The sequence below is a fragment of the Capricornis sumatraensis genome, chromosome 4, assembly GCF_032405125.1.
Source record: "Capricornis sumatraensis isolate serow.1 chromosome 4, serow.2, whole genome shotgun sequence".
Classification (NCBI taxonomy): Eukaryota; Metazoa; Chordata; class Mammalia; order Artiodactyla; family Bovidae; genus Capricornis; species Capricornis sumatraensis.
In genome coordinates, this window is record NC_091072.1 from 89,555,456 (window position 1) to 89,581,790 (window position 26,335).

The window sequence follows — 26,335 nt, forward strand, 5'->3', positions numbered from 1 at the left end:
GCTCTCAGTCTTGTTTTTGCTGACTGTATACAGCTTCTCCATCTTTGGCTGCAAAGAATATAATCAATCTGATTTTGGTGTTGACCATTTGGTGATGTCCATGTGTAGAGTCTTCTCTTGTGTTGTTGGAAGAGGGTGTTTGCTATGACCAGTGCGTTCTCTTGGCGAAACTCATTAGCCTTTGCCCTGCTTCATTCTGTACTCCGAGATCAAATTTGCCTGTTACTCCAGGTGTTTCTTGATTTAAATGCTCTAAAAAGGTTGGCTATCACTATTATTTCAATTATTCTTGAAGCTGTTTTCCTTTTCTTTAAAACAGACAACTTTCTGAGCAGTTTCAGATTCACAGCAAAACTGAATAAAGTACAGCGAGTTCTCATTACTTTCTGCCCCATATATACACACTCTTTCCCCCCACTATCAGTATCCAGTACCTGAGTGGTACATCTGTTACAATCAATGAAACTACACTGACATGTCATTACTACCCAATGTCCGTAATTTACAGAAGGGTTCACTCTTGGTGCTGTACATTCTATGGGTTTTGACAAATGTATAGCGATGTACCCATCATATAATATCATTATAATCTGCTCAGTCTCGTACAACTCTTTGCAACCCAGTGGACTGTAGCCCACCAGGCTCCTTCATCCCTGGAATTTTCCAGGCAAGAATACTGGAATGGGTTACCATCTCCCACAAATCCTACTTCTACTTCTTAAATATCACTCCCCTAAAACTCTACTGTGCTTCACTTTCTATCCTTATCTCTCCTTGAACACTGGCAACTGCTGATCTTTTTATTCTCTTTAAGTTTTCCCTTTTCCAACGTATCATACAGTTGGAATCATGCCATATGTACCTTTGCATATCAGCTTCTTTCACTTAGTGATATACATTCAGGGTCCATCCTCAACTCTTCATGGCTTGATAGTTCATTACTTTTAAGGGCTGTGTAATATTCCACAGACTGGATGAACCACAGTTGACTTACCCATTCTCTTACTAAAGGACATCTTGATTGGTTCCAAATTCAGGTTACTATGAATAAAGCTGCTATAAACATCTATGCATAAGCTTTTATGTGGACATAAATTTTTTTAATCTTTGGGGTAAATATCAAAGAGTATGAATGTTGGATTATATGGCAAGAGTATGTTTACTTTTCTAAGAAACTGAGAGATTATGGTCCAAAGTGCTATCATTTTGCATCCCTAAAAATAATAAATGAGAATTCATGTTACACATCTTTGTCAGCATTTGGTTTTGTTAGTGTTTCAGATTTTGGTTATTCTAACAGGTGTATAGTAGCATCTTGTTTTAATTTGCAACTCCCTAATGACACATGATATATTTAAAAAAATTTTTTTCAATCTTCACTTTATATTGGAGTAGAGTTGATATACAATGTTGTGTTGATATTTAATATCTTTTCATATACTTATTTGCCATCTGCAGATCTTCTTTGATGAGGTGTCTGTTTATATGTTTTGTCCATTTTTTAATTGGTTGTTCATTTTCTTATGGTTGAGTTTTAAGTTCTTGGTATACTTTGGGTTTTCCTTTGTCAAAGTTGCAAAATCCTTAAAAGAAATACTATAAGATTCTCAATGTGTAAAAAGTAGATCTGCTCTGGCTGACTTTCTATCTATCTCTAAGACATCCTCCTTAAATACAGGAAGGAAATTCACAAGCTAAGTTCAGAAAAAACTTGATTACTGAAGTCTGACCAACAATGAAGTGAAACAACTTACCTGACTACTACAAATGTTCTCATACTCTTCTACAAGGTCAAAAACAGTAGTTGAAGAGTGTTTCAAGAAAGATTGCAGGAAATCAGAAAACATACTCATGGATGCTAGAATACAATAAACAGAAGAGGAACAGACAAATTAAGTGACATATTTCCAAGTCATTCTGTTTGTTTGAAAACTTAAAATATAGCTCTAAATCTTTCTTGAAACTGTGTTTTTAAAAATACATAATTGTGGTAAAATACACATAACTAAATTTATAATTTTAACCATTTTTAAGTGTTCAGTGGCAGAAAGTACATTCACAGAGCTGTGCCACAATAACCACCATCCGACCACAGAACTCTTTGCTTTTTGCAAACCTAAAACCCCAGAGAGCCAAGGCAATTCTGAGAAAGAACAAAGCTGGAGGCATCACACTTCCTGATATCACATTATACAACAAAGGCTAGTATTCAAAACAGTACTGGCATAAACACAGACACAGAAATCAATGGAACAGAATAAAGAATCCAGAAATAAACTCCTACATATATAGTCAAGAAATATTTGACAAGGGAGCCATGAATACTGAATGGAGAAAGAATAGTTTCTTTAAATAAACAGTGCCAAGGAAACTGGAAAATCCCATGCAGAAAACCAAAACTGGATCCCTATCTCACAACTCATAAAACTGAACTTGAAATGGATTAAAGACTTAAATGATGACTTTCCTGGTGGTCAAGTGGTTAAAAATCTGCCTGCCAATGGAGGGGACAGGGATTCAATCCCTGGTCCGGGAAAAATCCACGCCTCGGGACAACTAAGGCTGTGCATCACAGCTACTGAGTCTGCACTCTGGAGCCCGTGTGCTGCAACGATTGAACCCTTGAGCCCTAGAGCCCATGCTCTGCAACAAGCAAAGCCATTGAAATGAGAAGCCCACGCATCGGAACTCGAGTGTAGCCCCAGCTTCCCACAAGTAGAGAAAGCCCATGAGCAGCAATGAAGACCAAGCACAGCCAACACTTGGAGAGAAAAAAAAAATTATATGAAACTTAAAACTGTACAACGCTTAGAAAAAAACATAGGGAAAAGCTTCCTGACACCTGTCTTGAGAATAATTTTTGGATATGACACCAAAAGCACAAGCAACAAAAAAAAGCAAAAGATCAACAAGTGGGACTATATCAACTAAAAAGCTCTGCACAGCAAAAGATACAGTCAACAAAATGAACTGGCAACCTACGGAATGAGAGAAAATATCTGCAAATCATGTATCTGATAAAAAGTTAATCTTCAAAATATATGAAGAATTCATAAAAAATCAATACGATTTAAAAATGGGCAGAGGAACTGAACAGACATTTCTCCAAAGATGACATACAAATAGCTACCACATACATGAAAAGATGCTCAACAACACTAATCAGCAGGGAAATACAAATCAAAACCACACGGAGATATCACCACACATGTGTAAGAACAAGTATCACCAATCAATAAGACTAGAAATGGCAAGTGTTGGTGAAGATGCAGAGAAAAGGGAACATTTGTGCACTACTGGTGAGAACGTAAATTAGTTTAGCCACTATGGCAAACAGTATGAAGGTTTCTTAAAAAATTAAAAATAGAACTACCAAATGATCTAGCAATACCACTTCTGGGTATATATTCAAAGGGAATGAAAACAGGCTAACAAAAAGGTATCTATAGGAACTTCCCTATAAATACAGTGGTACAGTGGATGGGAATCTGTCTGCCAATGAAGGAGACACAGGTTGATCCCTTGTCTGGGAAGATTCCACATGCCGTGGAGCAACTAAATCCGTGGACCACAACTACTGAAGCCAATGTACCTACAGCCTGTGCTCCACAACAAGAGAAGCGTTGCAACGAGAAGCCCGTGCACTGCAATGAACAGTAGTCCCAACTCCCTTGCCCCAACTACAGAAAGCCTGCACACAGCAATGAAGACGCAGTGCAACCAAAAATAATAAATAAAAAGAAAAGGCAGCTGTACTCTCATTTTCAATGTGGTCACCACAGCCAAGATAGGGAAACAACCCAAGTATCCATCACCAGATAAATAGATAGAAAAGCGGGCTGTATGTGTATACACACTCATACACACATACGTGTGTGTGTGTGTGTGTGTGTGTGTGTGTGTGTGTGTGTGTGTGTGTGTGTGTGTGTGTGTGTGGTCACCACAGCCAAGATAGGGAAACAACCCAAGTATCCATCACCAGATAAATAGATAGAAAAGCGGGCTGTATGTGTATACACACTCATACACACGTGTGTGTGTGTGTGTGTGTGTGTGTGTGTGTGTGTGTGTGTGTGTGTGTGGTCACCACAGCCAAGATAGGGAAACAACCCAAGTATCCATCACCAGATAAACAGATAGAAAAGCGGGCTGTATGTGTATACACACTCATACACACGTGTGTGTGTGTGTGTGTGTGTGTGTGTGTGTGTGTGTGTGTGTGTGTGTGTGTGTGTGTGTGTGTGTGTGTGTGTGTGTGTGTGTGTGTGTGTGTGTGTGTGTGTGTGTGTGTGTGTGTGTGTGTGTGTGTGTGTGTGTGTGTGTGTGTGTGTGTGTGTGTGTGTGTGTGTGTGTGTGTGTGTGTGTGTGTGTGTGTGTGTGTGTGTGTGTGTGTGTGTAGGCCTGCCCTGGTGACTCAGAGGTAAAGAATCTGCCTGCTCATGCAGGAGACGTGGATTCGATCCCTGGGTCAGGAAAATCCCCTGGAGAAAGAAATGACAACCCATTCCAGTACTCTTGCCTGGGAAATTGCACAGAGCAGCTGGGCGGGCTATAGTCTATGAGGTCACAAAGAGTTGGGCATGACTTAGCGACTAAACAACAACATATTAATACATACATAAACACATACACACACAAAACCAGAATATTTTTCAGTCATGAGAAAGTGATGTTATTTGCAACAGGATAGACCCTGGATAAACCCTGAAGGCATTAAGTAAAATAAATCTAACAGCTAACAGAGAGATAAATACTGTACTGTATCACTCATGAGGAATCTAAAAAAGCCAAAATCAAAGAACCAGAGCCTGGAACGGTGGTTTCCAGGGTCTGGAGGATAAAGGAATTGTGAGATGTTGGTTCAAGTGTACAAATTTGCAGTGGGCAGATGAATAAATTCTGAAAATCCAATGCACACAGCATTGTTATAGTCAATAAATCTTCACTACATAGTTCAAAGTTGCTAAGAGATGAGATCTTAAATGTTCTTATCACAGAAATGATAATTATATAATGTGAAAGTATCATGGAGGCGTTAGCTAACACTAATAATCATACTACAATATGCAAGTATATCAAAGCAATATGTCATACACCTTAAACTTACAGAATGTCAATTTCAAAAAAAGAAAGAAAACAAAAAACCCTAACACTGTAACTCTCCATTCTCCCTTGTCCCTAGACCTTTGCAATCATTATTCCACTTTCTATGTCTATGAGTTCGACTACTCTAGGTGTCTCATGTAAGTGAAATTTGGTCCCTATGCTACTGGCTTATTTCATCAGGCATGAAGTCCTCAAAGTTCATTCATGTTGTAGCATGTGTCTGAATTATATCCCACTAAAAAGTATTTATCATATTTTATCCTTTATCCATCAATGGGATTTGGGTTCCTTCTATCTTTTGTTCACAGGGCTATGAACGAGGAAATACAAATCCCTTTAAAATCTGGTTTTCACTTCTTTTGGAATATACCCAGAGGTCGTGTCCAACTCTTTGTGACCCCATGGACTACACAGTCCATGGAATTCTCCAGGCCAGAACACTGGAGTGGGGAGCCTTTCCCTTCTCCAGGGGATCTTCCCAACCTAGGGATCGAACCCAGGTCTCCTGTATTGAGAGACCGGATTCTTTACCAGCTGAGCCCCAAGGGAAACCCATACCCAGAGGTAGAACTGCTAAGTCATAAGGTAATTCTATGTTTAATTTTTTGAGGAACGACCATATTGTTTGCCACAGTACTGCACCATTTCACATTCCCACCACCAACATACAAGAGTTCCAATTTTCCCATATCCTTGCCAACATTTACCATTTCCTGTTTATTTGGGTTTTTGTTCCTTTGTTTTTGAGAGTAGCCATCTTAATGGGTGTGAGGTGCTGTCTCATTGTAGTTTTGATCTGCATTTCCTTAATGATTACTACATCCATCCAGTGCTCAGTTGTGTCCAACTCTTTGTGATTCCCTAGACTACAGCCCACCAGGCTCCTCTGTCCATGGGATTTCCCAGGTAAGAATACTGGAGTGGGTTGCCATTTCCTTCTTCAGGGCACCTTCCCGACTCAGAGGCTGAAACTCCATCTCATGCACTGCACTCTTTACCACTTGAGCTATACTGAGCAAATTTTCATGTGCATAATAGCTACTTCTGTATCTTCTTTGGAGAAATATCTATACAAGTTATCTGTCCACTTTTTAGTTGGATTGTCTTCTGCTACTGTTGAGTTGTAGTTCTTTTTATATACTGAATATTAATTTTTCGACTTGCAAATATATTCTGACATCCTGTGGCCTTTTCACTCTATTGATGGTATTTTCTGACCCATATTTTGATGTAGTCCAACTTATCTATTTAGTCTTCTGCCACCTATACGTCTTTTAGGATTCCAAAGATATATTAGTTATTAGTCTGTCAACAATTACTACAAAAACATGAGCCAAATTTTAAAACACCTGAATTATATTTTAAGTACACCATAACAAAGTAATTGGGAAAGTTATAGCATATCCTAAAATGACATGCTTTATTCAGGGAAAATATATACACCCTACCATAATATTGTATATCTAAGGCCTCAGCCATGGTTCATACTAACCATGAAATTCTTATATTTTATATATTAAGTACAAAGCATTTTTGAATTACTCAATATTTGAATGCTTATCACTGGCATATACTACAAAGAAGTAGTAGTCACTACATTGTTAAGAGAAGGGTGCTGAAATCAAACTACTCAGTTTTAAATCCTGGTGCCATCACTTCTTAGCCAGGTAAGCTCAAACAGGTTATTTAATACATCTGAGCAGCTGTTTCCTTTCCAAATGAAAGAGTTATTGTATTTATTTAATGGACCATGAAATGCGTTAATGTGCATACTGCTGCTACTGCTAAGTCACTTCAGTCGTGTCCGACTCTGTGCGACCCCATAGACGGCAGCCCACCAGGCTCCCCCGTCTCTGGGATTCTCCAGGCAAGAACACTGGAGCGGGTTGCCATTTCCTTCTCCAATGATGAAAGTGAAAAGTGAAAGCAAAGCCGCTCAGTCATGTCCAACTCGCAGCGACCCCAGGGACTGCAGCACCAGGCTCCTCCATCCACGGCATTTTCCAGGCAAAAGTACTGGAGTGGGGTGCCACTGCCTTCTCCGATCGTGCATACAGTGGTAAGCATACTGACTAGCACTCATATATGTTAGTCTATAATGATAAATTAACGAAGAATCTATGTCATAATGTGCAGGTATAAACACACTAAAAGCAAATGCTTTTTTCCAAAAGGGAATGGTAATAACCAGCCTAAAGTCAGAATGGTCACAATACTATTTGAAGAAACAGCATTAGCATTCAGGCCAAAACAAAACATGTCAACAATGTCAGATAAAAATTAAACAAAAAGAGAAGCTCTCTCAACAGCACAAGTTTGGAAAGAATATAAGCATTAGCAACTAGTCTAATAACCTAACAGGGAGCTATTTACACTGAAAAGATTAAATGGCAGGATGCTGCTCCAACTGAGAACTAAGGTGAGGTTCTCAACCTTCTAGAGTTACTACTGGGTTGGCCAAAAATTTCACTGAAAAACCCAAACAAATTTGGCTAACCCATTATCAAGTGGCACAGCCATTACTATAACTAATAAGCATAACAAAAAATATTTTTAAATATTCAGGAATAGGAGATGATTTCCTTGATGTTAGTAAAATGACAAACTACTGTGTTATAAACAAAGACCAAAGCTATTTTACCAGCTTCTCCAGGATCATCCTCTCGTAACATTACAGCACTGAGGGTAACGTCCTCTGTTACACTGTGGGGCTCTGCGTTTGTGAACAGCCCTGCACGCTGTGATGAGAAAGCAGTGGCCCAGTTACTGTCATCCAGGTTAGTCACCTAAAAGATAAAGGAGATACAGAAGAGTAATGTAGTTATTGGCACTGAGTGAATAAAGACTTTAATACTATTAACATTTTTTTTAAAAAAAGTATGTGTTTTTCACTTTTAAAAGATAACTACATGATTCTTTTGTTAAGGATATTATGGCTGTGTTTTCTTCTTTGCACTACTCCATTCTTTTATGCTCTAGTGAAAGTGTTAGTCACTCAGTTGTGTCCAACTCTTCATGACTCCATAGACTGTAGCCCACCAGGCTCCTCTGTTCATGAATTTTACTCTCTAGGACTACTTTAAATCAATTTTTTAATTTTGGGAAATATTATGGGATGAATGACTCAGTTTCTTAAACAAATAAATGGTAATGAAAAAAAAGGATGATTTAGAAACCTAACAGATTTAAGTACTTGAGACATACCAAGCAAATGCAATGTGTTAAAAAATCCAGGCATGAGCAACAATAAAAATGTACCTTTAAATTAGTCTCCCCAAGGGAAAATGCTAAAGATGGGTGCTGGGACCCTATATATTAATGAGATAGTAACTATGGGCTGAGGAGAGTTTAGCTTCAGCTACCACAAGACTGATTTCCTTCTGGGTACTCATCATCATTAGCACCCAGATCAAACTGAAAATCTTACACAGTAGTGATATTCTGCATTCATAAAAATGTTTTGTAGGTAGACACATGGTGTACTTAAACTCAACCAAGGTAACAAATAACTGTACTTCCTTCAACCACCTCTCATAACTGATACTAAAATTGGCAAAACAAAATCAAGAAAACATTTTTTACTACAAAGTAACTTCCAAACATTCTGTGATAATCAATACATATTTACTCTATTCTGGCCTTTCAGTTCAGTTCAGTTCAGTCACGCAATCATGTCCGACTCTTTGCGACCCCATGAATCGCAGCACGCCAGGCCTCCCTGTCCATCACCAACTTCTGGAGTTCACTCAAACTCATGTCCATCGAGTGGGTAATGCCATCCAGCCATCTCATCCTCTGTCATCCCCTTCTCCTCCTGCCCCCAATCCCTCCCAGTATCAGTCTTTTCCAATGAGTCAACTCTTCGCATGAGGTGGCCTGGCCTTTAGAAGAGTAATAATTTTACTATTAAACTTGCAGTTCTGAAGCACTAAATTATAAAAGTCATCATCTTATGTTGAAACCTAGAAGCAGTCAATTCACTCATGTTTTTAAGTAGAATAAGAATAAACGTTGCCAAAATAAACCAGCTTCATAACCAGAATAAAACTGTTCAATGACTAAATCACTGTTAAGATACTAACACTCTAAAATATTTCAAAGATTGATTTAACCTTCTAAGACAAGGAGAGGTTTAATATGCAAAACCATTCCTTTGAAAACACATAATTTAGACAATTTCTGGTGTGTGTAAAACTCTGTTTTTTCAATAACCACAGAGCCATTTCTGGTGTGTGTAAAACTCTCTCTGTTTTTTCAATAACCACAGAGCCAAATAAAGAGCCCTTTTCAACTTGTTCTTGGAACTAAATGAGCCATAACACTCTACTAGTCTAACAAAACTCTTCCGTTTTCATCGTCTCAGTTAGGCACAATTCTTTCTTTCTCTATAGGGTATTTTAAGCACCCAGGTCAGGTCATTCTGCATCACAATATGACATTTCTTTTGTTATTTTAAATACTGTATCATAATGACTCCTGAAGAGTGTCTCACTTACTTTTCCTCAAATTTTCTCTTTTCTCTCCTTTAATGCTTTGTTTTTCTTCCTTATACCAGTCTTCATTGCTTACTCTTGGCCTCCTCTTCTATGCTTCAAAACAGGGTTCAGTTTTTACAGCCACTAGCAACCAATCAGAATTTATTTATTCTGATCAGTAAACTGTCAGATTAATACATTTTATCTGCATCTAACTGCTGCTGGTGTCACAGTTTCCACCTATGATGTGAGATGCTTATGGGTCTCAGTTTTCTGGAAGTCTAACCAAAAAATGATTTCAACCTACATAACTGAGTTACTTTAATTATGAATAAGACTTCAATTCTCATTAAAAATTTTTTAGCTAAATATCATGCCATACTTAAAAAAAGGGAGAAAATTTCAGCCCCATTTTTCTACATACCATAGACAGATTTCCCAAGAACCCTGAAGACTGTGTAAGCCGGGGAGACCTCCCTCCAGTTCCAAGAATGCAGGATACATCTGGTTGCCTCAGTAAGCTCCGGCTTGGTGGAGTAACTACAAGCAAGAAGTTAGTAAAAAGAATTTGAAGTGCATGAGCATTGATCATGAAAATGAAACAAGCAAATAAAAACAAACAATTTTCACTTTTCAATTATTTAGATTCTAACCAAATATACTTTCAATATTAACATTTCTATAATATGAAGATTTAACTTATTTTTCTAAATACGAACTTTTGGTACTACTGAGCCCACCAAAAAAATTTTACTGCAAACAGAAATGCTGTCATTATAACGTAACTGAACATTAAAAAAAAAAAAAGACACTCATGAGTTCATGAATTTATCAAATTCTAATTTTATAAAGCATACTATAGTATAAAGGACATGGACTCTGAAGTAAGCAGATTATGATTTGAATTTTGGTTCCATTACTTACATTTTATATGCATTAATCATCTTCTCTAGTTCTCATGTTCAGATTTGGCAAAATAGAGACAATATCTACTTCACAGCTATTATGCAATTATGTAAAGCCTTACACATGGTAAGAGTTCAACAAATAGTAAGTGCAATCCCTATTATTTGCTCTTAATTAAAAATAACATAAAATATAATATATATTACAGTATTAGCTGCTATTACTATTATCATTATTAAATGCTTTAAAAGCAAAAAAATCTTACAAGGTCGTCGAAATGAGCTCGGAGTTCGGGGCATAACCTGGTTTCTTGGAGTGGTATTAGAAAAAATTTCATCTTGGGCTGCGCGAACTACAGGAAATGTTAAAGAAAGTTTTTCGTATAGAAAAAAACATCACTAAAGTTAGAATGAACCATATTTCAGTTCAGTTCAGTTCAGTCGCTCAGTCGTGTCCGACTCTTTGCGACCTCATGAATCGCAGCATGCCAGGCCTCCCAGTCCATCACCAACTCCCAGAGTTTATCTAAACTCATGTCCATAGAGCTGGTGATGCCATCCAGCCATCTCATCCTCTGTCATCCCCTTCTCCTCCTGCCCCAAATCCCTCCCAGCATGAACCATATTTATACTATACAAAATATGGGAATATGTTTTTCAAGGACAAGGTATTTTATAGCTACCATATTTTCTATGCAAACAGTAAATAATTCCTTTTCCCCTTTAAATTCTAGTTATCAGTTACTACAGTCTTGAACTAAGTGCTCAAGTCTTAGGTTACCATACACTGAACTAAGAGTTCTTAGAACTCAAATAATAAAGAAAATCTAATCTCAGCAAAAGCTAACCACATGATAGTTAGCAGTAAAATGGAACATCCTTATTTTCAAGGAAATATGAATCTCACTGAATTTCAGCATCATATTTACCAAATACATCTGGAGAATTAAAAAAAATTAATTTCCACAGTATTTTATTGCAGCTAGTGTTTAATATCACTATGAAGTCTATAATGCTAATTCCAAACATGTTACAATTTTTATAATGATGCTTAAAATGCAAAGGATACTTAAAGCTCTTTTTTGGGCACTCTGTTTGCGTGCAGTCCGAGTCACCTCTGCCTCCCGGATCACAGGAGATGACATCTCTCCAAAGCCACTCCTAAAATGGCAATAATCAAATTCACATGAATGAAATGAGAAAGGAGCATTTGCAAAAAACTTCTATCATTATCACTGAAGCAAAGGATCCTAAGTCAATCAAGGCATAGATTATCACAACTGCCAAGTCTTGTTTTTTTGTTGCTAATACTTCTCTGATTCCAAATCCAGCTTATCTCTCAAAGTCCTGCTCAAATTTTACCCGCATAAAGTCTTCTCTGACTTACTTGTTAATTTTTTCCTCCTCTGGAATTATTTTAACACTTGGAATCTAAATCTATATTCTAACACTGCTTTAAATAATTGCTTCGTGAAGATAAACCTGTCTTCGTTGGATTGAGGAGGTTCCTAAAGTCGCAGGAACTCTTAAAAGGATGTCTGTAGTCTCCAAAGTACTTCAAACCATGGATACTTCTAAGCTGGTGACTTGGGAAACTAAATAAAAAATAAATCTAATAAATTGGAAAGAAATGATCCTTCAAGCTTTTCTTCCCAGAGTACACTAAGGGTGTCGCCTGTCTCAGCACTATTATAGTCACAGACATTCTCAGCCCAAAGTCTAGAAAATAAATTGTGTGTATTATGAGACCTGTATCTTAAGAATCTAATGTGCATTTCCTCCACTTGAAATCTTCAGATAGATATCTCTGGCCTACAGAATCAAGTCCAAATTTCCTACCATGGCTCTTATAATCTGACCCCAGCTTACCAGTTCAGCCACAAACATCACTTTCATACAAACACACACTGCATGTGACCATTAAGCTACACTTTCATATCCTTACACCTTTATACCTTTGTAGGCATTCTTTTCAGAGGCCCACATTCACCTCTTTGGTCTATCTGGTGAATACTTACTAATCAAACAGCCCCCTAGAATCTAGAAACACCAGGTTGGCAACTTGGTTCTTAGCTTCCTTTGTTAGCTTCCTAACTGATCAAGTTCCTTAACCTCTTTTAGCCTCAATGCTATGTATGAAAAGAGGATCACAGTAGCTACCTTCATAGGATTGTTAGAAGGATTAAAATAGCTAATATAGCATCACAAATGCTTCCACACACACACACACACACACACACACACACACACACACACACACACACACACACACACCCCACCCCCCCACCCCCCGCCGGCAAAGCAGGAGACGCGAGTTCGATTTCTGGGTCGGGAAGATCCCCTGGGGGAGGACATGGCAACCCACTCCAATATTCTTGTGTGGAGAATCCCATGGACAGTGAAGCCTGGCCGGCTGCAGTTCATGGGGTCGCAAAAATCGGACACCACTTAGCCACCGAACAATAACAATAATATATTTAAAGCGGTTAAGGCACTTGATGTAGGCTACTGCCACTATTCAAAGACCACCTAGAATGTATCGTCCTTTGAGAGGTCTTCCTGATACTTTCCATGACAAGGAGACTTCACAGCTCCTTTCCCACAAAGTAGTACAAAACACTTATCATTCCGCACTGCTCCGTCGTCTCCTTCACCATACATTCCCCGAGGGCAAGATCCTTGAATAACTCATCAGGCCCCTACATAAAGATGAGTTATTCAAGGATCTTGGCAAGGACCATATCCGTCCCCGGCCCAAGAGGCCTTTCTCCCTTAGCTGCAGTCTCCCAGCCGGAAAAGGATGCCTAGGATCAGCACCCAGGCCCTCGTCTGCTTCCTCTGAGTCGGGTTTCACCTGTTTCATTCCTCCAACACGCTGGAGAGGAAAGTGATCGACTTCAGCCTTCACCACCAGAACTTACCTGTCCATGGCTACAGCCTTCTCCACCGAGAACTTTGCAAACTCAGCTCCAGTTTAGCCACCGCGTTTCAGCCTACCCGCTCACCGGAAGTAAACCCTTCGACCCGGAAGCAAGTTCTCATGTTCTCGCGAGGGGTGGGAGGGGAAAAGAACCAACTTTCCCTCTAGGCACATGCACAAAGCCGCACTTTCGGTCTGCGCAGGCGCAAAGTTGTGTCGGCGATTAACGGCTCCGGGCTGTTGCAGAGCCGGACCAGGGGCGGGGTAGAAGTGCAGTAGGAGGCGGGGCCTGGTCGTTTATCCGTGCTGCGCGGCCGCCACTTTGCTTGACTGACATTTGTGGGCGTGGTCCAGGCGCCGGTGTCCTACTAGAGGTCCTGATGTATATTGATGGTATAGAAAAACGTGAAGCCATTTCCTCATACTCTATGGGAAACACCCTGGTCGTTGAATTCAGACGTGCTGGCTCTGCTCTACATCTTGGAGGTTCTTATATCTCTGACTGTACTCACCTTGTTTGAGCTGAAGTGTAAACCCCTTACAGTTTTGGAAACTGTTTTCCATAGTGGCTAATTATTCTTTACTTGGTATATTTCCCTATTAAGGAGAAAATGATCACCTGTCTTAAAAAGTGTAAAAGGTGTTGGTATCGCCCTCTATTTCAAAGTGCAGTAGTCAAAAAGCTGTATATTCTAGCCCTAAAGGAATAAGTTTACGTTTTCCTTAGGCATTTGTTGATATATTCCACCCTAATCCTGGGAAATGTCGTTCCAGGAGGACTTCTTCATACCTAATTCCTGCTGAGACAGCGTGGGGTTTTGAAAAAACGTGGCGTTGAGCTCCATCTAGGTTAGAAACCCCGGCGCTGCAGATTCCTTGCCTGTAAAATGGAGATAACGCGTTCATCACAGAGTTCTTGGGAGGATTAAAACGAGATGTCAAAGGTGCATCGCACATAGTAGTCATCGAAATGTTAATTTTCTCCTCCATCAGTAACTATTTGAGTCTCACCCTAGTACCCTCTTTTTTTTTCCATATTTTAATTTTTCTTGTACAAAAGAGTACTTGTCTCTTAATGGAAAATGAAATGTGGCCTTAATGTTTTTTTGTCAGTACTGGAATCAGGTTTATTCAAAGTAGGAGCCTGTTTCAGGTTCTTGCCATGTGTCCCCTGGCAAATGAATTGTAAAGTGTTTTATTGTAAAATGTGTTTGCATTGATTGACCATAAGGCACACAGTAAAAGGGAAGAGCAGTTTGGACCAAAGGATTACCTCCAAGGTTCAGTTCATATGTAAAGAGGGAACATTTGTGTAAAAAGTGTACCAGGAAACTACCCTGGAGGTCCAATTGTTAAGACTTTGCCTTCCACTGAAATGGGTGTAGTTTTCATCCCTGGTCCGGGAGCTGAGATCCCACATGGCTCTGAGCCAAAACAACAACAACAACAAAAGCCCAGAACATAAACAACAGAAGCAACATTGTAACAAATTCAATAAAGACTTTAAAAATGGTCCACATCAAAAAATTAAAAATTAAAAGTGCCTCATTCAAAAGGCAACAGCAAGCCGAGAAATAAGGAATGATTTCTATGGGCTGGGTAATTTCATAGACCGGGGCTTTCCAGGTGGCTCAGTGTAAAGAATCTGCTTGCTAAGCAGGAGACGGTTCTATCCTGGGTCAGGAAGATACCATGGAGAAGGAAATGGCAACCCACTCCAGTATTCTTGCCTGGAGAATCCATGGACAGAGGAGCCTGTAGAGCTATAGTCTATGAGGTCCCAAAAGATTCAGACATGATTTAGTAACTAATCAGCAGCAGTAATTTCATAGGCTAACAAGTGGAAGAATTATTTGAACTATTTTGGGGAAGGCAGGAGGATTTCAAGGAATTAGGCCACCACCACTTGATGACCTTTTACAGTGGGTGGGCCTCAGAACTGTCATGGCAACTATTATTTAGATGCTAATATATTACAATAAGCTTATAAGGCTCAGGCTTCCCTTGTGGCTCAGCTGGCAAAGAATCCACCTGCAATGTGGGAGACCTGGGTTCGATCCCTGGGTTGGGAATATCCTCTGGAGAAGGGAAAGGCTACCCACTTCAGTATTCTGGCCTGGAGAATTTCATGGACTGTATAGTTCATGGGGTCACAAAGAGTCAGAAACAACTTTCACTTCACTTTATGAGGCTCAGTGTCTACAGGAAGTTGAATCTTCTGTCATCTTGGACCTAACTGGTTCTAACAGTTTATGTCATATTCTCAAAGGCTATGTCATTTTTAAAAAAAATAATTTTATTTGCTTATTTTTGGCTGTGCTGGGGCTTCACTGCTGAGTGGGATTTTCTCTCCTTGTGGCGAGCAGGGACTGCTCTCTAGCTGTGGCGTGCAGGCTTTCCATTGCAGTGGCTTCTTTTGTTGAGGAGGACAGGCTGTAGAGCATGCCGGCTTCAGTAGTTGGGGCTCCCGGGCTCTAAAGCACAGGTTCAGTTGTTGTGGTACGTGGGCTTAGTTGTTCATGTGGGACCTTCCCAGACCAGGGATGGAACCCAGATGTCCTGCATTGGCAGGTAGATTCTTTACCACTGAGCCAGCAGGGAAGTTCAAAGTCTATATCATTTTTTAAAAGGAGGTACCCTGCCCCATTCTCTTCTGTTTCAGTTTTACACCACTACATTTGGGGGTTGCTTGTTACATAGCCATAGATAACTGGAACAAATGGGATTAGACTATAACACTGTTTTATAATCTGCTTTTCCACTTAACAGTGTGAACATTTTATCATGTCAAGTATTACTCATCTCCATCATTCTTAAATTAGCCAAATATTTTGAAAGAGGAAACTTTTGTCTCTATTTACATTAAGGATACAGCTTCACAGTCTGACCTCAACCCTCACTGCTAAATGAAATCTGCTCCAAGAAGTCACCAAAGATCTCTTTGTCAGGAAAAGTTTGCTTTTCATCTCTCATCATCTTGGGTGCATTTGACGCTGTAGACCACTGTCTTGTCTGCCACCTTCCTGTAGGTGGGTGTCAGGACTTTACTAATGGGCTTCTCCGGTCTGAGTCCTCTGGCTTCTCTTAACTAGTCTCCTATGTGGGCTTTTGAAATCTGCCTTTCCCTTAAATGTTGATTCATTTTCTTCAGAATCCTAACCTAAGCTCTCTTTTTTTCAACTCTGCAGAATCCTCAGTCTTTAAACTACCAACTTTTCCCTCCAAGATTCTCAATCTATACTTCTTGTCCGTATCTTGCTTTTACTGGACATGTCCACTTTGAGGATACAGAGTATCTGAAATCCAATATGTTCTGATTCTAAGCTTGAACTCAACAGATCTGCCTCCTCACTCAAGTCCCACCAAAACAACAGAACTACAACCCTATCTCTCCGACGTTTTGCATCTTTGCAAATGGCCACATGCAGTTGCCCAAGCCAAAAGCTGGGGTTTTATTTCAGTAGGAGGGAAATTTCACAGGGCAGAGGTATTCATCTCTTCACTGTAGATCCTCCAACTGAACTTATTTCTTCCTCTTGCTGGGAGAGTAATCTTCTAAAAATATAAGTCTGATCAGGTAACTCAAATTTCAGTTTCTATGTGATCTCAATTTTTAACTTCAAACTACTTGACTCAGCCTTCTGGCATCATCTTACCACTCTCTTTATCTCAAATTCTGTGTTGTAAGCATGTTCAACTACAATTCCACACATTGCCATATGTCCTCCACGTCTACCAAGCAGACGCAAATGAGTAATCAATGCCCACATCACAAATGCTATGCAGTCATAAAAGGATGTTTAGAGATAGTTCATAATAACTTGGAAATGTTTCTGTTTCGTTTTAAATCAGGGAAGCAGGTGGACATATTTTATACATCAGTATGCTCAGAAACAATGTAAAAATACTAAATAGGGGCTGGGATGATAGTGATCAAGGATGAACTGGTCACAGAGGTTTTTTTAGGGCACTGAAAATATTCTGTATGATAATATAATGGTGGACACATATCATATATACTTGTCCAAACCCATAAAATGTACACCACCAAGAGTGAATGAACCTTTATGTCAAGATCAGGAGTAAACCCTTTTGGAAACTCTGTGGACTTTGAATGATTATGATGCTAAGGCAGGTTCATCAATTGTGAAAAAAATATCCCACTCTGGTGATACAGGCTGATAATGGGAGAGGCACTACATGTGTGAGCGGCGGTCAGGGGGAGATATGGGAAACTTGTGTATTTTCCTCTAACTTTTGCTATGAACCTAAAACTGATCTAAAAAAAAGGAAGTCATTAAAAAATATCTGAAAGATCACACGAAATGTTGATAGTGGTTGTCTTTGGTGAGATCTGAAGACTTTGTCTTGATTGTTTTTATTGTCTAGTTTACTGTGCCTTTTTATAAAAAGCAGTATATTTTCATAACATATAACATAGTTGAATTGAAATTCAAAGGACTATTTTAATAAATTCATTTAAAATTCAATAAAAAACAAAAGGAACAATAAAAAAAATTCCAGTGAGTCAGATATGAATCAGGTGAATTAAACTATGGTAGGTGCTGAAATTTTTTTTGCCATATCCAAAACAGTGAAGAATTTTGAATGTAGTTGTAAGATACACTATCAGTCAGTCAGTTCAGTCACTCAGTCCTGTCTGACTCTCTGCGACCCCAGGGACTACAGCACACCAGGCTTCCCTGTCCATCACCAACTCCCAGAGCTTGCTCAAACTCATCTCCATTGAGTCAGTGATTCCGTTCAATCATCTCATTCTCTGTCATCCCCTTCTCCTCCTTCCTTCAGTCTTTCCCAGCATCAGGATCTTTTGCAATGAGTCAGTTCTTTGCATCAGGTGGCCAAAGTATTGGAATTTCAGCTTCTGCATCAGTCCTTCCAATGAATATTCAGGACTGATTTCCTTTATGATTGACTAGTTGGATCTCCTTATAGTCCAAGGGACTCTCAAGAGTCTTCTCCAACACCACAGTTCAAAAGCATCAATTCTTTGGAATTCAGCTTTCTTTACAGTCCAACTCTCACATCCATACATGACCACTGGAAAAACCATAGCTTTGACTAGATGGACCTTTGTTGGCAAAGTAATGTCTCTGTTTTCAAATATTCTGTCTAGTTTGGTCATAGCTTTTCTTCTAAGGAGCAAGCGTCTTTTAATTTCATGGCTGCAGTCACCATCTGTACTAATTTTGGAGCACAAGAAAATAAAGTCTATCACTGTTTCCATTATTTCCCCATCTATTTGCCATGAAGTGATGGGACCAGATGCCATGATCTTCGTTTTCTGAATATTGAGTTTTAAGCCAACTTTTTCACTCTCTGCTTTCACTTTCATCAAAGGGCTCTTTAGTTCTTCTTTACTTTCTGCCATAAGGGTGGTGACATCTGCATATCTGAGGTTATTGATATTTCTCCTGGCAATCTTGATTCCAGCTTCTGCTTCATCCAGCTCGGCATTTCTCATGATGTACTCTGCATATAAGTTAAATAAGCAGGGTAACAGTATACAGCCTTGACGTACTCCTTTCGCGATTTGTAACCAGTCTGTTGTTCCATGTCCAGTTCTAACTGTCGCTTCTTGACCTGCATACCTTACCTGCGTCATGAGAAATCTGTTTGCAGGTCAAGAAGTACACTGTAGCTTATATAGAACAGTAAGTAAGTAACAGGATGTTCAGATATGGTTCAGATAATGGTGGCTTTTGGTTTAATTTTAACATTTGGGGAGCAGTTTTCTTCTCTGAGCTCAAAACATTGCCAGTTCAGTTCAGCTCAGTCGCTCAGTCATGTCTGACTCTTTGCGACCCCATGTACCGCAGTATGCCAGGCCTCCCTGTCCATCACCAACTCCCGGAGTCCACCCAAACCCATGTTCATTGTGTCGGTGATGCCATCCAGCCATCTCATCCTCTGTCGTCCCCTTTTCCTCCTGCCCCCAATCCCTCCCAGAATCAGAGTCTTTTCCAATGAGTCAGCACTTCGTATCAGGTAGCCAAAGTACTGGAGTTTCAGCTTCAACATCAGTCCCTCCAATGAACACCCAGGACTGATCTCCTTTAGAACGGACTGGTTGGATCTCCTTGTAGTCCAAAGGACTCTCAAGAGTCTTCTCCAACACCACAGTTCAAAAGCATCAATTCTTCTGCACTCAGCTTTCTTTACAGTCCAACTCTCACATCCATACGTGACTACTGGAAAAACCATAGCCTTAATTAGACAGACCTTTGTTGGCAAAGCAATGTCTCTGCTTTTTAATATGTTGTCTAGTTTGGTCATAGCTTTTCTTCCATAGAGTAAGCGTCTTTTAATTTCATGGCTGCAGTCACCATCTGCAGTGATTTTGGAGCCACAAAAATATTTTCCACTGTTTCCCCATCTATTTCCCATGAAGTGATGGGACCGGATACCATGATCTTAGTTTTCTGAATGTTGAGCTTTAGGCCAACTTTTTCACTCTCTTCTTTCACTTTCATCAAGAAGCTCTTTAGTTCTTCTTCACTTTCTGCCATAAGAGTGGTGTCATCTGCATATCTGAGGTTATTGGTATTTCTCCTGGCAATCTTGATTCCAGCTTGTGCTTCCTCTAGCCCAGCGTTTCTCATGATGTACTCTGCATAGAAGTTAAATAAGCAGGGTGACAATATACAGCCTTGACATATTCCTTTTCCTATTTGGAACCAGTCTGTTGTTCCATGTCCAGTCCTGACTGTTGCGTCCTGACCTGTATACAGGTTTCTCAAAAGGCAGGTCATGTAATCTGGTATGCCCATCTCTTTCAGAATTTTCCACTGTTTATTGTGATCCATACAGTCAAAGGCTTTGGCATAGTCAATAAAGCAGAAATAGATGTTTTTCTGGAACTCTCTTGCTTTTTCCATGATCCAGTGGATGTTGGCAGTTTGATCTCTGGTTCCTCTGCCTTTTCTAAATCCATCTTGTACATCTGGAAGTTCATGGTTCACATATTGCTGAAGCCTGGCTTGGAGAATTTTGAGCATTACTTTACTAGTGTGTGAGATGAGTGCAATTGTGCGGTAGTTTGAGCATTCTTTGGCATTGCCTTTCTTTGGGATTGGAATGAAAACTGACCTTTTCCAGTCCTGTGGCCACTGCTGAGTTTTCTAAATTTGCTGGCATATTGAGTGTAGCACTTTCACAGCATCATCTTTTAGAATTTGAAATAGCTTAACTGGAATTCCATCACCTCCACTAGCTTTTTTCGTAGTGATGCTTCCTAAGGCCCACCTGACTTCACATTCCAGGATGTCCAGCTCTAGGGGAGTGGGAGTGATCAGACCTTCATGATTATCTGGGTCATGAAGATCTTTTTTGTACAGATCTTCTGTGTATTCTTGCCACCTCTTCTTAATATCTTCTGCTTCTGTTAGGTCCATACCATTTCTGTCCTTTATTGAACCCATCTTTGCATGAAATGTTCCCTTGGTATCTCTAATTGCCAACATGCTATTAAAATTTCCTAATAGTCTTTTTATCTAGAGAAGTAGAATTACAGAAAGATTAAGTGATTTATTTCAGGTCATGGACTTGAACTAAATTGAATCACAAACCAAAAGTATAGTAAATAACAATGAATCATTAATTGAATACAAATATCAGTTTTTGGCTGAACCAAAACCACATGTATAAAGAACCCACCTGCCAATGTAGGAGACATAAGAGACGTGAGTTCAGTCCTCAGGTTGGGAAGATCTCCTGGAGGAGGGCATGGCAACCCTTCTTGCCTAGATAATCCCATAGACAGAGGAGACTGGCTGGCTACAGTTCATGGGGTGGCAACGAGTTGGACACGACTGAAGTGATTTAATCACGCAGCACATTTGCTGTCAGAATGTATATCAAAACTGTGTGCAGGCTTTAAGATCTAGCTTGACTCAGGAGACAATATTGCCTAGAGGTATCAAGAGGGGTCTTGGAATTCAGGTTTCCCAGGTTTGAATGTCAGTTCTGCAATTTATCAGCTATTTATACTAACTCTCACCTCTGAAAATGAAAATATTCTCTTAAGGTAGTTGAGGACTAGACACAAAAACAGCAATAGAGCAAAGTGGTCAAAAGCTCAGATTCGAGAGTTGGATTGCCTGGGGTTACATCCTAGATCCTCTAAGTACTAGCTGCGTGACCTTGGGTGCAAGTGTCTGCTTCTATTTATTTTTTGGGGGTGTAACAGTATACAAGATCATAAGTTTATTATGAAAATTTAGTGAGTTGGTGACTGCAGCCATGAAATTAAAAGATGCTGGCTCCTTGGAAGAAAAGCTATGGCTAACCTAGACAACATATTAAAAAGCAGAGACATTACTTTGCCAGCAAAGCTCTGTCTAGTCAAAGCTATAGTTTTTCCAGCAGTCTTGTACGGATGTGAGAGTTGGACTGTAAAAAAAGCTGAGTGCCAAAGAATTGATGCTTTTGAACTGTGGCGTTGGAGAAGACTCTTGAGAGTCCCTTGGACTATGAGGAGATCCAACTAGTCAATCATAAAGGAAATCAGTCCTGAATATTCATTGGAAGGATTGATGCAGAAGCTGAAATTCCAATACTTTGGCCACCTGATGGAAAGAACTGACTCATTGGAAAAGACCCTGATGCTGGGAAAGATTGCAGGCAGGAGGAGAAGGGGACGACAGAGAATGAGATGATTGAATGGAATCACTGACTCAATGGAGATGAGTTTGAGCAAGCTCTGGGAGTTGGTGATGGACAGGGAAGCCTGGCGTGCTGTAGTCCCTGGGGTCACAGAAAGTTGGACACGACTAAGCTACTGAACTGAACTGAATATGTGTAAAGCCTTAGAATAGTAGCATTCATTATATGTGTGACATGTTATACATATTAAAATTTTTCTTATTCTTAAGACTCTGATAATGATTATCCATTTGTTTTATAACATCAAACTTGAGATGTAGTGATAGAGCCATTAGTAACATAGACTGAACTGAACCAATTCCAATCCTTTTTTTTCTCTTGTGATGCATTTTTTTGTGATGCAAAAGCATTTCCCCATTTATATAAAAAGCTCAAAATAGTTTATATTGATACTTTATATTTAACACTTTAAATATTGATAAATATGGGCTTCCCTCGTAGCTTAATTGGTAAAGAATCTGCCTGCATTGCAGGAGACCCAGGTTCGACTTCTGGGTAGGGAAGATGCCCTGGAGAAGGAAATGGCAACCCACTGCAGTATTCTTGTCTGGAGAATCCCATGGACAGAGGAGCCTGGCAGGCTACAGTCCATGGGGTCTTAAGAGTCAGACATGACTTAGTGAGTAAACCACCACCACCACTGATAAATATAACTGCAAAGCTTCCTTTTATCCTCTGTATAAAGAAGTTCAATGGACATAATCTTGAAGAATCCTTATTCATTCATTCACAAATAATTATAGTGAAGTTGCTCAGTTGTGTCCGACTTTTTGTGACCCCATGGACACCAGGCTCCTCTGCCCATGGGATTTTCTAGGCAAGAGTACTGGAGTGGGTTGCCATTTCCTTCTCCAGGGAACTTCCCAACCCAGGGATCAAACCTAGGTCTCCCACATTGTAGACAGATGCTTTACCGTCTGAGCCACCAGGGAAGTCACAAATAATTATAAAGTATCTATTATGTACTAGCACTGTGCTTGTACCTAGGAGATATTGATTGGGAGATAAAGGACATTTGCTAATTTTTTTTTTAAATCATGCAAACTTACCTATTCAAACATCCTTAATTGATAATAAACTTGGAATACATAAATATTTTAGGTCACCATTGTAGTCATAAAATTTGGCCATTATTTTCTTAAAATAGTCTCAAAACCTATTATGAGGTAAAGCTGTTAGATCTTGTAAATTGATATTAAGGCTGGGTTGGCAATGTTCTATTCTTTTTTTTTCCCTTCTTGACATTGACTAGATCTTTTAGCTTTTATTTATTTTAAAAATTGTGGTGACATACATTTCACATAAAACTTAACATTTTAGCCATTTTCATGTGTTCAGTTCAGCAGCATTGAATACATTTCACATTGTTGTGCAAAGAAATATTTTAGCCTTAAACATATAAACCAAACTATAAACCAAAATGAACCTTAAATTATTTCTGTTTAATTTGGCTTCCTGCTCAAGATGCATCTTGGTGGTCAGAATCAAATTCTGACACACATTTTATGCATAAGTAGAAGTGATATTGTAAAGCAGTTAAACACCAGTGATGGTAAGCAAAACAGAATTTGAATGGATTTTAAGGGGGAATCTGCAAGATATGAATTTGGTCTGGAGAGATCCTGGAGCAAAAAGGATAGAAAAAATGTTAAATTTTAAGAAGTTCATAAGTCAGGGAAGGAAAAATATATTTAAGTGTGGAGTGTAAACTGCATGTGCTCTCGAAGATTCAGATGTATTAGTGGAATTTCATGTATAAGAGAGATGCTAATGGAGACTCCCTTAGACACTGACAGGAGGCCAGGAAAGGATGTGGTCATTGTGGTGATCACAGAAGCCACGGTTGGAGTACATTATGTCTTTGCACATATGAATTTTTTTTTTTGCAGGAGGGAGGGGTGGTGGTGGTATCTGGTTCGAAGGCAAATACTTTACCCTGAGGTCAAATGGGGTCAAAGTTTAAATATGGAGCCTAGCTGACCCTTGTTTGTCCATCTTAGGAACGCCGTGTGTGGTGGGTAGGATCTTGTCAGTAAACATTCGATGATTTATTTCACCTCTTCAGACTTCAGTTTCCTCTTCTGTAAAATTAAGAGTATTGTCCTCAAAAATTTGCCCTGGTGATTAAATATTATTTATGTAGCAATTTGAGAGGTGGCAGAGAACACAAAGACTTCTTGGGTTGAATCCTGGCTCCCCTATTTACTCTGTGGAGCTTTGGACAATTACCTCCCTGCTTCTGTATAGCAACAATACCTACTGAAGAGATTCATCATGAGGATTATATAAATCTACAGACAAATCACTTAAAACAGTGTTTGGTATATAAAACCACTCAGTGCTGTTGCTGCTTAGTTGCTCAGCTGTGTCTGACTCTTTGCCATCTCATGGACTGTAGCCCCCCAGGCTCCTCTGTCCATGGGATTTTCCAGGCAAGAATACTGGAGTGGGTTGTCCTTTTCATCAGTTCAGTCCAGTTCAGTCCTTTCATAGGCTAATACAATAACGGATTCAACAGTATTGAATGGATACCATATATGTAGCTATACAAAGGTTCAGTATGTTCAGCTCCAAGAAGCCAGGGACTGTATCTGTTTTATTCACCTCTACCTTTTGTCACTTTGTAGATGCTCACACTTTTCTTGAATGAGTGGGTATCCAACTGATACAACTACATTCAAAGTCAAAGTGGAAGCTGTTCAGTCGTGTCCAACTTTTTGCGACCCCATGGACTATATAGTCCATGCAATTTTCCAGGCCACCACTCTGGAGTGGGTAGCCTTTCCCTTCTCCAGGGGATCTTCCCAACCCAGGGATCAAACCCAGGTCTCCCGCGTTGCAGGTGGATTCTTTACCAGCTGGGCCCCAAGGGAAGCCCAACTACATGCACTACATTCAGTTCCTCAACAAAGAGTTCAGTTCAGTCCAGTCCAGTCCAGTCGCTCAGTCGTGTCCGACTCTTTGCGACCCCATGAATCGCAGCACGCCAGGCCTCCCTGTCCATCACCAACTCCAGGAGTTCACTCAGACTCACGTCAACAAAGAGTATCTGCCTTTATATAATCAGACTGAATTTACTTGCATTTATATTATTTTCAGTCATATACAGATACCTCACAGTACTCACGACCACTTCAAAAGATTTCTTTATCATCTCAATCTTGTGGAGCTTAAAAACAGGAAGAACTCTTGAATAATTTATGTGTTTCAGCTTCTTCTCTTAATCCTTTGAAATTGTGTGCAATGTGAAGAGGAAAATGGAATGGTGAAATGTAAAATTTTGTAATTTCAAGTTACTGGTATTGCTGAATTGTGATTTAAACAGTGATGTCTGTGAGATTTTTAACATGAAATCATAAATATATTATCGCTTCTTAGAATTCTGACAGTGAGGGTGAGCTCAATACAGGTTTCATTGTGGCTTGTGCTTGAAAGCATTGAGCGGTCAGTGACATTTTGAAGGTAGTGGTGAATTTGCTGACAGAAAGTTTGCTGGACAAATAAATCAATTTCAGTGATTTCTTACAGACATCTCAGGCATCATCAATAGAGAACATGATCTTGGGGGTGATTGAAAAACTAAAATCATTGTTCCCTGTTGATACGGGACATTCTCCAGCTAAATCACAAACTAATAATGCAGTTTATGCATTTTGCTTTGCTTTTTTTGGATACTTCTCTGCTTGGCACAGATATCTTGTAAATCACACTCTCATTTCTGATGAATGATTTCTTAGGGCCCTTGAGACAGCATTGCATTGTTCTGTTTTCTCTAAATAGCATGATTTACACTCTGTTTAGCTTTTATTGTAAAAAGAAGGGAGCTAGCATGAAACTTACCCCATAAATTTGACTAAGAAAAGTCACGTTAAAATTTTTTTCTTATATGATCTTATTTCTGACTGAGCCCTCATCCTGCCTGGTTTGGAGGTTTGAAGGCAGGAAATTCAACCTCACACATTACAGAGGTTCTTTCCTCTTCTCTAGGGTTTGCATAATCCATAGGGTGGCTTCTACTGTGCTAGGCACACAGATAAAGATATCTAGCCCTCACTCCCCTTTACCAAATGCAGGTCATTGTCCAGATCTCTGTGTCTGACAGATGTCAGAAAGATGGGAGGCATATGCAGCATACCCAGTGGAAGAGGGCAAGGAGGGGTTAAAAGAAAACAGGGAAAAGAAAGCACATTATTACTATGTGACTAAATGATAACTTTTTGAGAAACAATGTAGCAAATAATTTT

At 39.5% G+C, this 26,335-nt stretch overlaps 1 protein-coding gene across 1 annotated transcript in view; it reads right to left on the reverse strand.

The window, feature by feature from the left end:
• Positions 1 to 13,477, reverse strand: part of NUP107 (nucleoporin 107) — a 47,527-nt gene extending 34,050 nt beyond the window's left edge. Inside the window, exons 1-6 of the mRNA XM_068970658.1 lie at positions 13,408 to 13,477; positions 11,556 to 11,647; positions 10,753 to 10,839; positions 10,006 to 10,121; positions 7,748 to 7,892; positions 1,755 to 1,858 (exon numbers count right to left, since the gene is read on the reverse strand). Coding sequence (XP_068826759.1) covers positions 1,755 to 1,858; positions 7,748 to 7,892; positions 10,006 to 10,121; positions 10,753 to 10,839; positions 11,556 to 11,647; positions 13,408 to 13,415 — 552 coding nt within the window. The 5' untranslated portion in view covers positions 13,416 to 13,477. The remainder of the gene's footprint in view (positions 1 to 1,754; positions 1,859 to 7,747; positions 7,893 to 10,005; positions 10,122 to 10,752; positions 10,840 to 11,555; positions 11,648 to 13,407) is intronic.
• Positions 13,478 to 26,335: the final 12,858 nt, after the last annotated feature.